Raw genomic sequence first — 12,301 nt, 5'->3', positions numbered from 1 at the left:
TATGACTAGCATTTAAAGTTTTTTGTTAGGTTTATTAAATTTTATTTATGATAGTTTGTGCAAATTTATAAAAAATGAAAATTAGTGACACAAAAAATATTTTCATTTTAGTCAATGTGAGTAAATCTTTACTTTTTGAAGGCTGGAAATGACATTCTTGATTGAAATGGCAAAAGAATAAGCTTAACTTGCAATTTGGCATTTCTCTCTCTTCTATACTTGCACTTAAACAGAAAGGTCTTCTTGAATATTGTTCATCAATCTCTTGAATTATTAAGCATTACAATCTACCATTTTTTAATTTAGTTAGTTAGGACTTTGGTTGATGCACGATGTTCTTAATCATCGGTAAAATTTTTTCCTTTGAAGAAACAGAAAAATACTAAAAATGTATAAAAACTAGAAAGCACAAATTTCTACTGCTAGGAAAAGTCAAGAAAACATAAGGAAAAGAAACTAATACCCTAGTAGGAGCTACAAAGATAGTGCTTCATTTCTTTGAATTGAGTCACATGATTTATTAGTTTCAAGATAATAAGACAATAGATGATTAGTTGCAACAGTGAATAACTAATTAGTCTAAAAGAGTTTTCAAAAAATATACATTGATCAAATGGTTGAGGAAAATCTAGGAACTAGGTCAGTGAATCACAAATATTGATGAGAAACTATTCACAACAAAGAATAAACCTACATGTACAAATAACATAACTTTGTCAAGATACTTAAACATCAAGTAGAAAGAAATAAAATGATTTTTCATCAGAATTCTTTGTCCTGTGTGTTATAGGAATGGATATAAAAAAGAATTTGAGCTTTTTTCTTAGTATGGACTAAGATTGAAGCAAATCTGAAAATGTGTATACTTCAAAATTAGAGGGAAATGCATTTCTAAAAGTCAAAATAAAATATTTATGAACGCACACAACATTTACTAATGCAGCATCATCACATAGATTTATTACTTTAGTAATTTTTGACATAATATATGTAAGGAAAATTGTAGTTAAAAAGATAACAAAATGATTTGAAAACATTTTTTATGATGTAATTAAAATTTTATTTCCAAATAATCACATATCCAAACAAACCCATAATGTGCATGCTCGCTTCATCTTTATCAAGTTTATTATGTATTTGAATGTGCTTCATCAAGTAATTGTCAATATAAACTAAAAAAAGAAGGAAAAGTATGAAGTTGAAACAAATTAGATAAAAAGAAGTTTACGCTTCCCATGCAATATTTGGAATCATATTATACCAAAAAATGTTCTAGCTGATTCTCTTTCATATGGATAGTGAATCACTATTGTGTTATATTCTCATTAAAAGCAATTTTTTTCTTTGACTCATGTTATCCACTACTAAACTGCACGATAAACAAAAGATAAACATTACAAAAGATTATGAACAATTCCAAAAGAAACTAAGATAGGAAATAATGAAAGCAAAAGCTTTTAATCATCCATTAATTGAAAAAGTAGTTTGCCTAATTGAAAAAGCAATTTAAGAAGTTTGTAAGTTTCGAATTTTTTTAGCTTCCAGTCATATTACATAAATTTAAAAGTTAAACGAGTTTTCCTCAACAATATACACATGCAACGCAAGTGTTCTTTCCTAGTTTTCTCTTTATTTTTTGGTTGCTGAAGTTTGGTTTTTTTCTACTTGCTAGAATAGATGACTTTGAGCTGTTCATTCCTGGCCAAATATGTAATGCATTAAGCAACCACCCACAAAATGACGATTGGTGAATTTCCATCTTGACAGCCAAAAATTAACAAAGAATTTTAGTACATCAATGATGTTGTGTTCTGGGCCATTTCAATCTGGTGCTTGTTATCGGCAACCAGAAGCTGAGGTGGAACATGGAGTTTTCAACATCTATGCTTATGCCACTTGAAATTTCTCACCAATTAGGGTATTTTTTTTTTGTCCACACGGGTATCCGGGTCTTCGGACCGGTAATACCTAATGACCCGACTAATCTCCTGCGACCCGGGAGAGGCTGCCCCAACATCACTGAACGTTGCACACGGGACTCGAACCCTGGTTGGCCAGGACCTTTTGGTCGCCATTCCCTAACTAGGGGGAGCGGACCGCTCGAGTTAGTCCGCGGGGGCACCAATTAGGGTAATTGTACAACTTAAATTTTTTTCCCAAATAAAAGTTAAAATTTATTAAGTCACTTGAAAATAAGTATAAGATGGAGGAAGACATAAATGTTACCTCCCGATTCTAATGAAGTTCAAAAAATTTTTTTGTTTATCTTCAATTGAAATGTTTTGGTTAAATATAATTTATATGCCTTACAAGCATGAGTTTGTTTGTTTATGTGATAATCAATCTATAAATCACCATCGCACTGTGGTTGATTTTTTTAGATAAATTTTCTAAATCAGTTAGGCTGAATAATTGTTTAGGCCTCTATTTGCCGTTGCAAATCCACATTCCAAGTTATTCTTTGCCAAAGTTCATCCACCACAGGCATTAACACAAGCAAGGAATATAATGTGGGGTACTCATTGATGGCGCCACCACCAAATTAGACTCAGCATATTGATTATGCAAAGTTGAAAAGGCTCAATGCTCAACAATATCAGATTCTGAATTACAAAATAATTAGAAGCCCAATAGATTTTTGTATTCAGACCAAATTATGTTCTAATTAGTTCATCTTTCAAGGATTAACGAATGAAATATGGAATTGGAAATTGGAATAAAGATGAAGCCCTCAATGGAGTTGGAATAAAGATGAAGCCCCCAGCAAGAAAGTTAAAGTGAAGATGCCAAGCAAGGAATATATATTTCCGTTGCAAAGGAAGGCACCAAAGTTAAGAATAAGTCTGCACTTTTAAGCGACCAAATACCAATGCTCTCCTCTTTTTAACCACTTGTAACATTACCAATTTCTGGCCGCTAAAACCTCCCATTTTAAAAAAACCATCTTGATCTCAGGACTGAATCCAAGCTATTCCAAAAAAAAAAAAAATGGCTGACGCTCTTATCAGCTCCACAATTCAGGTCACCTTGGAAAGGGCACTGTCTCTTGCCTCTGATAGGATTGGTTTGCTGGTTGGCTTCAAGAAGGATGTGGCCGGCATGACACGTTCTCTCCGCCTGATCAATGCTGTCTTGGCTGATGCTGAAGCAAAGCAAAACCAGGACGGAGCAGTGCAAGAATGGTTGAATAGTCTCGAGGAGGTTGCTTATGATGCTGACAATGTGTTGGATGAGCTCCACTATGAATCTCTTCGTCACCAGGTGGAGTCCCGAAACCGACACAAGCTCAAGGTATGCTGCTTCTTCTCCTTCTCTAACATTAATCTTGCTCTTCGTTGGAGAATGGCTTCTAAGGTCAGGGACATCAAAGATAAGTTGAATGAGATCAATCAACGAGCCCATGGATTGCTACTGGTCAGTAGGGCAGTCGTGACAGCTGCCCTCCCTGCTGCTCCTCCTGCTGGAGACACGAGAAATCGGCAGACCGACTCTGTTGTTGCTCCAATGGTTGGAAGAGCCGATGATGAATCAAAGATAGTGAAGATGTTGTTGAGCCCGTCCGAGAAGGTTGTTTCTGTTCTTCCCATAAATGGTATGGGAGGTCTAGGCAAAACAACTTTGGCTAAATCGATATACAACAATCACCAAATTGATGGGCACTTTCAGAAAAAGATTTGGGTTTGCGTATCGGAAAAAGTTCCAAGGGTGGAGCTTTTCAAACTCATTTTAGGCCAATTGAATGACAAAAAGGATGAAGTGGGAGATAGGCAAAACATCGTTCAAGAAGTTGGGAAGGAACTAGGGAAATTAAGATATCTCCTGGTTCTAGATGATGTGTGGGATGATAGTCAGACATTGTGGGATGACTTCTTCAACACCTTGACGGGACTCAATCCAATCAATCCACCCAAAGGAAGCTGGTGTCTAATCACTACTCGTTTGCATCTAGTAGCACATAAAGGCTATCCCTTAGGAAGACTACCGGGCGATCATTGTTGGTCTATCCTAAAAGGAAAAGTAGTTGACGGGGAAGAAGTGCCTAATGAATTGGATGCAATTAAAGACAGAGCTATACAAATATGTAATGGATTACCACTGGTTGCAAGTGTACTTGGTGGTTTGTTGCGCTTGAGGAAAGACAAATGGCGATCAATTTTGGAGGATAGACTTTTGAATTTGAATGAAGCCATGCAAATACTTCAGTTGAGTTTTGATAATCTACCATCACCAGCCATCAAGAAATGTTTTGCTTATTGTTCTATTTTTCCCAAGGATGCTGAGATGGAAGGGGATATGCTGATCGAACTTTGGATGGCAGAAGGCTTCCTTCAAGTAGATCTCAAGAACAAAACAATGGAGGAAATTGGAGAATATTACTTGGAAATTTTATTGCAGAGTTCTTTGCTGGAAGAAATAAGATATGATGAGAGAAGGTGTTATAAAATGCATGATATGGTGCACGACGTCTCAAAATCAATAATGTCAAAGTCTACTAAAGTCATTAATTCGGAGATTGGTTCAGAAGACAATAGTAATCAGGTTCGTTGTCTTGTAATAGAATCATTTGGAGATGGCGCAAAAAATCTTTTTGAGAGTCGATCAAATTTGCTTCATACATTGTTTCTAAGTCAGGGTAGCTTATCTGATGATATGCTAACGAAGTTGAAGAATTTGCACGTTCTGAAATTGTCTGGTGTACAAAATCAGAATCTGCCAATCTCAATTGGCAAACTGACACACTTGAGGTACATCAACTTTGAGGGTTGTACAATTGAAACTTTGCCGGAATCTGTTTGCAAACTTTATAATTTGCAGACACTGAGGCTAAAGAGATTCGTTCTTAAAGTTCTTCCGAAGGGGACGTGCGATTTGATTAGCTTGAGGCATCTCCACTTTTACACCACTAAAGAATTTCAAATGCCACTGAATATGGGACGGCTGACTTGCCTTCAGACACTCGAGTTCTTTAATGTGGGTCGAGAGAAGGGTCGACGAATTGGAGAGCTTGGAAGCTTGAAGAACCTCAAAGGCAAATTAATTATACACAATCTTGAATTAGTAAAGGATAAGGAAGGAGCTGAGGAAGCAAAATTATCTGAAAAGACAAATCTATTTAGGCTGCAACTTGAGTGGGCCCATGATCTAGAAGGTGACGACTACAACGACAAAGATGTGTTAGATGGCCTTCGACCCCACCCAAATTTGGAGGTGTTGTTAATCTTTTTTTTTATGGGCGATCAATTTCCTCGATGGTTAATGGATTTGCCAACAACAACAACACTCCTCGAGTCAGCAACAACACTCCCCAAGTTAGCGCGTTTGGAATTTAATCACTGCAACAGATGCAGAGAACTCCTTCCCCTGCAAAACTTTATGTCTCTTACAGAGCTGCAGATTGATGGTTGCGATGGGTTGACGAATCTGCCAGGTGACATGCTACACTTATGTATCTCTCTCCAGGAGCTTCGGGTGACTAATTGCAACAATCTTATCTCCTTTCCACTTGATTTGCAACAAACGCCTTCTCTCCTGTTGCTGGTATTAACCTGTTGTCCCAAACTGAAAACAAGCATGACGCCCAAAGGATTTGGTTTCCTGACCAGCTTAAGGGAGCTTGAAATTGGTCCCTTCTCAGATGATGGTGATGATCATGAAAATTCTTCAATTTACAATGAGTTTGATTGGTCTGGATTGATATCCTCCTCCTCCTCCTCTTCGTCATCCGCACTCCGTAAATTAGGATTAATTGGGTTGCCACACATGGAGGCCCTGCCACATCAGATCCAATACTTGACCACTCTCACGTCATTAACTCTGCGTGACTTTGGAGGTATAAAAGCTCTGCCAGATTGGTTCGGAAACTTCGCTGCTCTTGAAAAGCTGTGGTTAATTGGTTTCAAAGAGCTTCGACATCTACCCTCTGAGGATGCCATGAGAAGTCTCACCAAACTAAAACTTCTGTGGGTTTATCGTTCTCCTCTGTTAAAAGAAAGATGCACTCCTGAGAGCAGCGGCCCCGACTCCCAGTGGTCCAAAGTTTCTCACATTCAACACCTACGCATAATCGGTTAATAACCACTCATCTTCAGATCAAATTCAATCATGTAAGATTGCCTCCTACCTACCTTCTTAATTTGCTTTACAATCAATCTCCCCTTCTCTTCACCTCCCCCTCTGATTAACCTTCTCGTGAGAAAACCTAAAAAGGTCCCATGGTTTTTCTTCACAATTCTCTCTTCTCCCTTTTTATCATCCTATTTATTATCTTTCAAAGCTACAGCACTAGCATTTCTTATCAAGTTCAAAGTATTGGTGCTCTTCATTTACTCCTTACAACATAATACTCTTGTAACCATCAATTAGAATGACCCCAAGCACCTATCCTGTTTGGTGCTTTGATGTTTTACCGTATCTCTGTTCATATTCTGTTCTATGCTTTGTTTTTGTAGGATTGATAGAAGAATAGCTTCACGAACAGAGGTCAGAATTTTGAAACTTCTTCAGCACCGTCTATATGGCTAGACCTCAATAACTTTTGGCCTGAATTTCCTACAAATAGCCTATCAACGTTTAGAACAACTAGCAGTCTATTTTTGTTTATTTTACGTGCTCTGCTTCTGTGGATTTTAAGTTATTATTGCTAAAGTCATCTCACTCTGTTTAAAATTGTGATTCTAAGGGGACTGAACTTTTACCTCTTGATAATGAACTTGCATATTTATCTGAACTATTTGACTAGTAATTGCTCCATCAGAGTCATATATGATGGTTTTCTGGCTCACTTCTCCTTGATTTTGGCTTTTTAGCCATGAAGACAATGGTCAATTGAGGAGTTTTTGCAGCTGTTGGTCATCACTTTCATGTTTTGGTTAAAAAATTCTGGTAATTTTAGATATGCTTCTCTTCTTTCACTACTCAATTTTGACTTTTAACCCCTTCAATATCTAATCTATTACGTATGAAACAAAAGAAATCTTGTCATCACGAAGATATTTTTGAGGTAGCCAAGGAAGGTGTACTCTTTGAGCAACGAAGTTGCACAAAACTTGGTGGAGTATCTTCCAACATTTAACTCTAAGCGCAATGTTTTGAAGCATTCCGGTGGTTGGTCAAGTCTGCTTGTTCCGACTTGCTACTGTTAATGAATCCACCTTGATAAAGGCTTTTAAGCTCTCTCTGCTTTTATGATTGTTGGTTGCTTCTTTTTTTATGGTAAGTTTCTCCTTTTGGGGCTTCAGTTACAATGATAGAAAACTGCAATTATTTGAAAATTTCCATTACTTTTATTCTATGCTATTCACCGTCTTCAGTTTGAGTTTTCGTGCTTTGCAGTTTGCAGTGATTTTGGGCACAAAGCTCAACAGGGAACCTCATCGATGGCTCTTACGTACTATCTTTACTTTTTGAAAGTCCTACAATTCGTTGCTGAACAAGATCCTGCTTCGGCTGAATAGCAACATCTAGGATGGCATTCTCTCTTTCTCTGTGCCTCAGATGGTCAAAGTCTGAGATATCCATTGGGGTATGGTTCTTTTAAACTATCGAAACAATTCAGTGATGTGTAGTCATGATAATGAGGCGCTGATTTACATGCTTTAGAACTCAAATTGTCATCTCCGACATACTGCTCAGAGTTAGAAGTTAGAACTAATTGGTGTTGTGGTAGCAATTAAATGTGGATCTCTATTGTGCCTCAGTGGCCCACAGCTCTATTGTTTCTCAATGCCTCAATGTGAAATGCTTTGCCTGCACTACAAATTGTCCATTATTATTTTCTTTTTATGAGTTGTAAGTACTTGCTTTGTGGTTGTAACCAAAATACTGTAATTGTAAACACGACTAAGTTCTTGCTTATCTATTTAGTTTCATAACAAACAAGACATATTTTAGCCTTTTGTGGGAATGACAGAACAAAATTATTGTTGAATTTCTGAACTTTCTGATTAGCTTTCTTGTTCTCATATTGTCTCAACTCGAGTTTTCTGTTCTGCAATGATCTCAGGCTCAAATGTGAACTAGAATCTACAATTGCACTTACTTACTGATTGAATTACACAGCTTGTAACTTTTGAAAACTTTGTTGAATCAAATCCTGTTTCAATTGGACAGAAATGATTAGGATGGCACCCTACAGGCACACTTTTCTTTCTTCCTGGTGTCTAAAACCTGATAAAATGGTCTATCTTTGTCAGTTGGCCTCTACAAACTGCCCACTAGAATTTCTTTCCCCAGCTTATGTAATGTCTTTCAAGATCAAGAGCCATCATTACCATGAATTTCTGCTGATGATCATGGGGGGTTTGGTTGGCGATAGAGCTTGTATTAGAGAAATAGATTGACAATGAGGAGCTTGCAAATTTTCAAGAAATACTGTAAGGTTAGCGAATTTGTTTTAAATGGATTAGTAGGTGTGTTTAGTATCTAGTCTTATTTCCTGCTCATTAGTTTTAGAACAAAGGTAACAAAAAGAAACCCTTTCTTTCTGTAAGATTCCTAGCTCAAAAATGACATGGAATTTGCTCTTCTATCTTTATTGTAATGCAGGCAAACATGCCTTCCTGAGATTTTCAATCTAAAAGCTTCTCATCCAACTAACTACTCTAAAATTTCATTTGGTTATCAATTTGCTAGAAAAGAAAGATAATGCGTTTACATTCATGAAATAGATTGTTAAATCAAAGTTTGATGGAACACAGAAAATTATAGATAGGCAATGATGGACAAAGATTTTAGGAGTCAATTTCCAGTTTTTTGTTTCTTCAGGACAATATACTCCAGTAAAATCATTACTAAATCCTTTTAAATCTATCCAATATCAGGTGATAGAAATTGTACAATAAGATGATTTTGTTGCAAAACATCTGAAGGTTTAAAACGTCTGCTTCCAAGATGTTGTCTAGTAATGTAACAGTAAGGTCAGTTGTCTACTTTGTTGAACTTTTCCTGGCCTTTTCAGCCTGATTCAAAAAAACTCAACAAGCGTTGTTCCGGGAAGAAAACAATATCTCTAACCATATATTAAATTCAATTATGGAATACAGGTGTTCAAGAGGAGATTATTTGATGTGGACAGTTAAACATGATGTCAAAGCTGAAAACTTTTGTATTTTCATCTACGGTACAAAATTCTTTGTTTTAAATAAAAAATAGCAGTTTACTTTTGCTCATCTCATATGTCTGCTACTTCCAGTTGTATATCATGATTGCTGAAAAGAGCTAATTCTCTTTAAACTTGAGATTCTACCTGGATGGAAATGCTTGCTCTGAACTTCCATTTCTTCGAAATGTATTTATCATCTTGCTCCAAATTACCTGATTATTGGTATTCTTATTATGTCTCTTAAATGATGGGATTCTACTTTCTTCAGCTATGATCTCTTGACCTAAATCCAATAGTCAATCGAGTTACTCCCACTGCCCTTGGTTGTGGGATTGGTCCTTTGATAATTTATAATACCAACAATCTTCGTCCATTACTTATTGTTGGGTTTTAAGCAGTTTAATAACCAATGCATTAACTAAAACCTTCAAAAATTGTCATGTTAAGGTGTTTTCCAAGCAGCAAAGACGTGGTAGACTATCCTTTACTGAAGTTTAAGATCAAATGCAATAATATAAGATTTTAAGAGTAAAATAGTTGTAATTACCTCAACCTGTTGCATCTTGCAGTCTCAAAGAGTCTGCCTTCACGGCAGTTGCATCACTATTGTCATAGAACTTTTCTTTTTTCAGTGTTTTGAACAAAAACTAATATAGTTTCTATGATACTTCTGGTACTTGTAGACTGACCAGAAAGATTGATATCTTCTTCCTGATTTAGGTTAGGAAAGAACAACAAAAACAAACGGATACTGATTTAGCTTTCCGAATAATTGACTAAACAAAAATGTCATGCAATTTCCTGTTTGCCTCATGATTTGCTATGTGAAGTCCTGAGTCTGAGTTTTCTGTTTTGCAGTGACTTTACTTTTGAAAGTCTTTCTTGCCTTGAAAGTATATCATCTGATAATTGGAACAACAACAGAGTAGGTCTGCCAAGTTGGACGCAGAGTCGGCCCTTTCTTCCTCTTCATCATGATTGAAAGTTATAGGTAAATCTTATCACGAATAAGCAAAATATTTCATAACCTTTACCACTAATAAGCCATGCATGGTTCCATATCAATCTCAACTAACAAAACTATACAATCTTTTTGGCTAATTTCTAATGTCAAATTGGTATTTCTCCTGTTGTATCACATCTTATTTGCTGTTGCAAAGATCAAAATGGCAAATGGTGTTCCAATTCAATACCATCCATGTTTCAGTACTACATTCAAAGCTTTTGTTGCATATTTGTTTCAGTGACCAAAATGAACGAGATTTTCTTGGGTTAACTGAATCATGTTTTGGATGAACCAGCACTGAAACAAATGCACTAATGTGGGTGGAATTTAAGAATTTAGTTTTGTTTATCATGCATGTCAGTTACTGTCCTTTATACGTCATGATTGCTAACACCGGTGCACTCTCTTCAAACTTGTGATTTCACCAGGATGAAAAGATTGCTCTCTCTGAAGTTTCACCTGTTGAAAATGCATTGGAGATTTTAGATTTGATACCACATGCAGCAATTCTAGAAACCTTTTCTATAAGACTTTAAACCAGCAATTCTCTACTGCACTCCTTCCTCCTGCACTTAGCAGGCAGATTTTTGTCTCTCTCCCCGAGATGAACATAGATTAGAATTTTATAGCTGGTATTCATTAATTTTTGTTTTGCATTTCCTACAAGTTACCCATCAATATGAAATACGCACTAGAAGTTTAGTTTGTTGATTTTATATATCTGCTTTTGTGGATGTAAGATGTGATTGCTAAAGTGATCAGCTCCCTAGCTTATGATTCTAGAGGGATAAATAGTTGCTCCAAAGTTTAATCGCCTCTTGAAGGCGCATTTATCAAGCTTCTTGAACCATTTGATTTGTGATTTGTTCGATAAGTCTTGTAAATGATGGGTTTCTGTCTCACTTTTCCTTGGTTGTGATTTTCTAGTCGTAAACATTTCAGGAGTTTCCCAGAGCTGTTGGTCATCAAATTGGTTTTTTGATTCTAAGAGTCCGGTAAGATCAGATATATTGCTCATCTTTTACTAGTCAAATTTGACTTTTAACTACTTTGATTCTGAACATATTACAACCAAAACTTGAGAAATCTTCTCATAATGGAAATGTTTTTGGGAGCAGCCATGGAAGATGTACTGTTCATGCAGTGAAGCTGCACAGACTTGTTATAGTATCTTCTAACACAATCAAGTCTAAGCTGCAAGTTTTGAAGCATATCGCTGTGGTTAGTCAAGACTGCCAAGCATGCTTGTTGGCTGCAATTAATTCATCCGCTGTGATGATGGCTATTAAGCTCATTCTACCACCTATACTTGTTGATATTGCTCATCTCTTCATGGTAAGTTCTTATTTTAGTGTTTCAAATACAACAAAAATGTCATGCAACTATGTGCTGGCTTTATTCTTGACTACATGCTGTCTTGAGTTTCTTAAGTTTGAGTTTTTGTGTTTTGCAGTGATTTTACACTCGAAGATCAACATTAACCTTGATAGCTCGCTCTTACTATCATTTGTAATGAAGTCCTGTGATCCCTTGTTGAACCAGATCCTGATTCAGTAAGATCAGATGAAAACATCCCGGATGGAACTCCCTTTTGCTCTCTGCCTCGGATGGCCAAAGCCTCAGATCTTCCTTGCCGGCTGGTGATTTTAAACTGTCCAACCGATTCAGCAATTTGTAGACATGTTAATGAGGTGCTCTTTTACTTCTTTTGGAACACAATTTGCCATATCTTCCGTGCTGCTTGTACTTCAAAGTAGCCAGTCTTTTGCAGCAGAAAGATGTGGATTAGCTGAACCCTGCTAGATAACTTGCATCCTTCTTGAAAGTTGTATATTTGGCTATTCGTGTTGAATTCCGTTATACTGAGCTAAATGTTATTTTCATGCTCACTCTCTGTTAATTTAATGAAACTGACATCAACTTCCTGATTGAATTCGTATCAGTAAACTCTAGTTGATATGGCATTTTTAATCACAGCTTATCAAGCCTTGTTTGTTGGATTCGCGTTTTCATTTGATGTTTATTAGTGTCCTGTTTCAAGTAACCAAATGTACAAGATTTTGCAAGAAATCAACAATTATCACGCATCTGATTCTCTTACCAACCCACGTCGCAGTCCAGTTTCCTCCATCATTTTTTGATTCAGGACATCACTTATAGCCATATATATATAGATGGAATTGAACGTCTTATTG

General features: G+C 36.5%; 1 protein-coding gene across 19 annotated transcripts; it reads left to right on the top strand.

The window, feature by feature from the left end:
- The first annotated feature begins 2,883 nt into the window (after nucleotides 1-2,883).
- Nucleotides 2,884-12,039, top strand: LOC113691753 (putative disease resistance protein RGA4). 19 transcript variants are annotated; one of them, XM_072079298.1, is made up of 12 exons: nucleotides 2,885-6,104; nucleotides 6,450-6,480; nucleotides 6,807-6,882; nucleotides 7,095-7,212; nucleotides 7,333-7,522; nucleotides 8,193-8,377; nucleotides 8,820-8,915; nucleotides 9,042-9,118; nucleotides 9,959-10,091; nucleotides 11,034-11,101; nucleotides 11,225-11,441; nucleotides 11,560-12,039. In XM_072079298.1, the coding sequence occupies exon 1, from the start codon at nucleotides 2,989-2,991 to the stop codon at nucleotides 6,070-6,072; it is 3,084 nt and encodes a 1,027-aa protein (XP_071935399.1). In that variant the 5' UTR covers nucleotides 2,885-2,988; the 3' UTR covers nucleotides 6,073-6,104; nucleotides 6,450-6,480; nucleotides 6,807-6,882; nucleotides 7,095-7,212; nucleotides 7,333-7,522; nucleotides 8,193-8,377; nucleotides 8,820-8,915; nucleotides 9,042-9,118; nucleotides 9,959-10,091; nucleotides 11,034-11,101; nucleotides 11,225-11,441; nucleotides 11,560-12,039. The 19 variants fall into 19 exon arrangements, with proteins under 19 accessions (XP_071935536.1, XP_071935399.1, XP_071935348.1 ...); XM_072079247.1 differs by having other exon boundaries at nucleotides 6,971-7,212; XM_072079333.1 differs by lacking the exon at nucleotides 6,807-6,882.
- The last annotated feature ends 262 nt before the right edge of the window (nucleotides 12,040-12,301 follow it).

Source organism: Coffea arabica, chromosome 1c, assembly GCF_036785885.1.
Source record: "Coffea arabica cultivar ET-39 chromosome 1c, Coffea Arabica ET-39 HiFi, whole genome shotgun sequence".
Classification (NCBI taxonomy): domain Eukaryota; kingdom Viridiplantae; phylum Streptophyta; class Magnoliopsida; order Gentianales; family Rubiaceae; genus Coffea; species Coffea arabica.
This window is presented reverse-complemented; position numbering and strand designations above follow the sequence as displayed.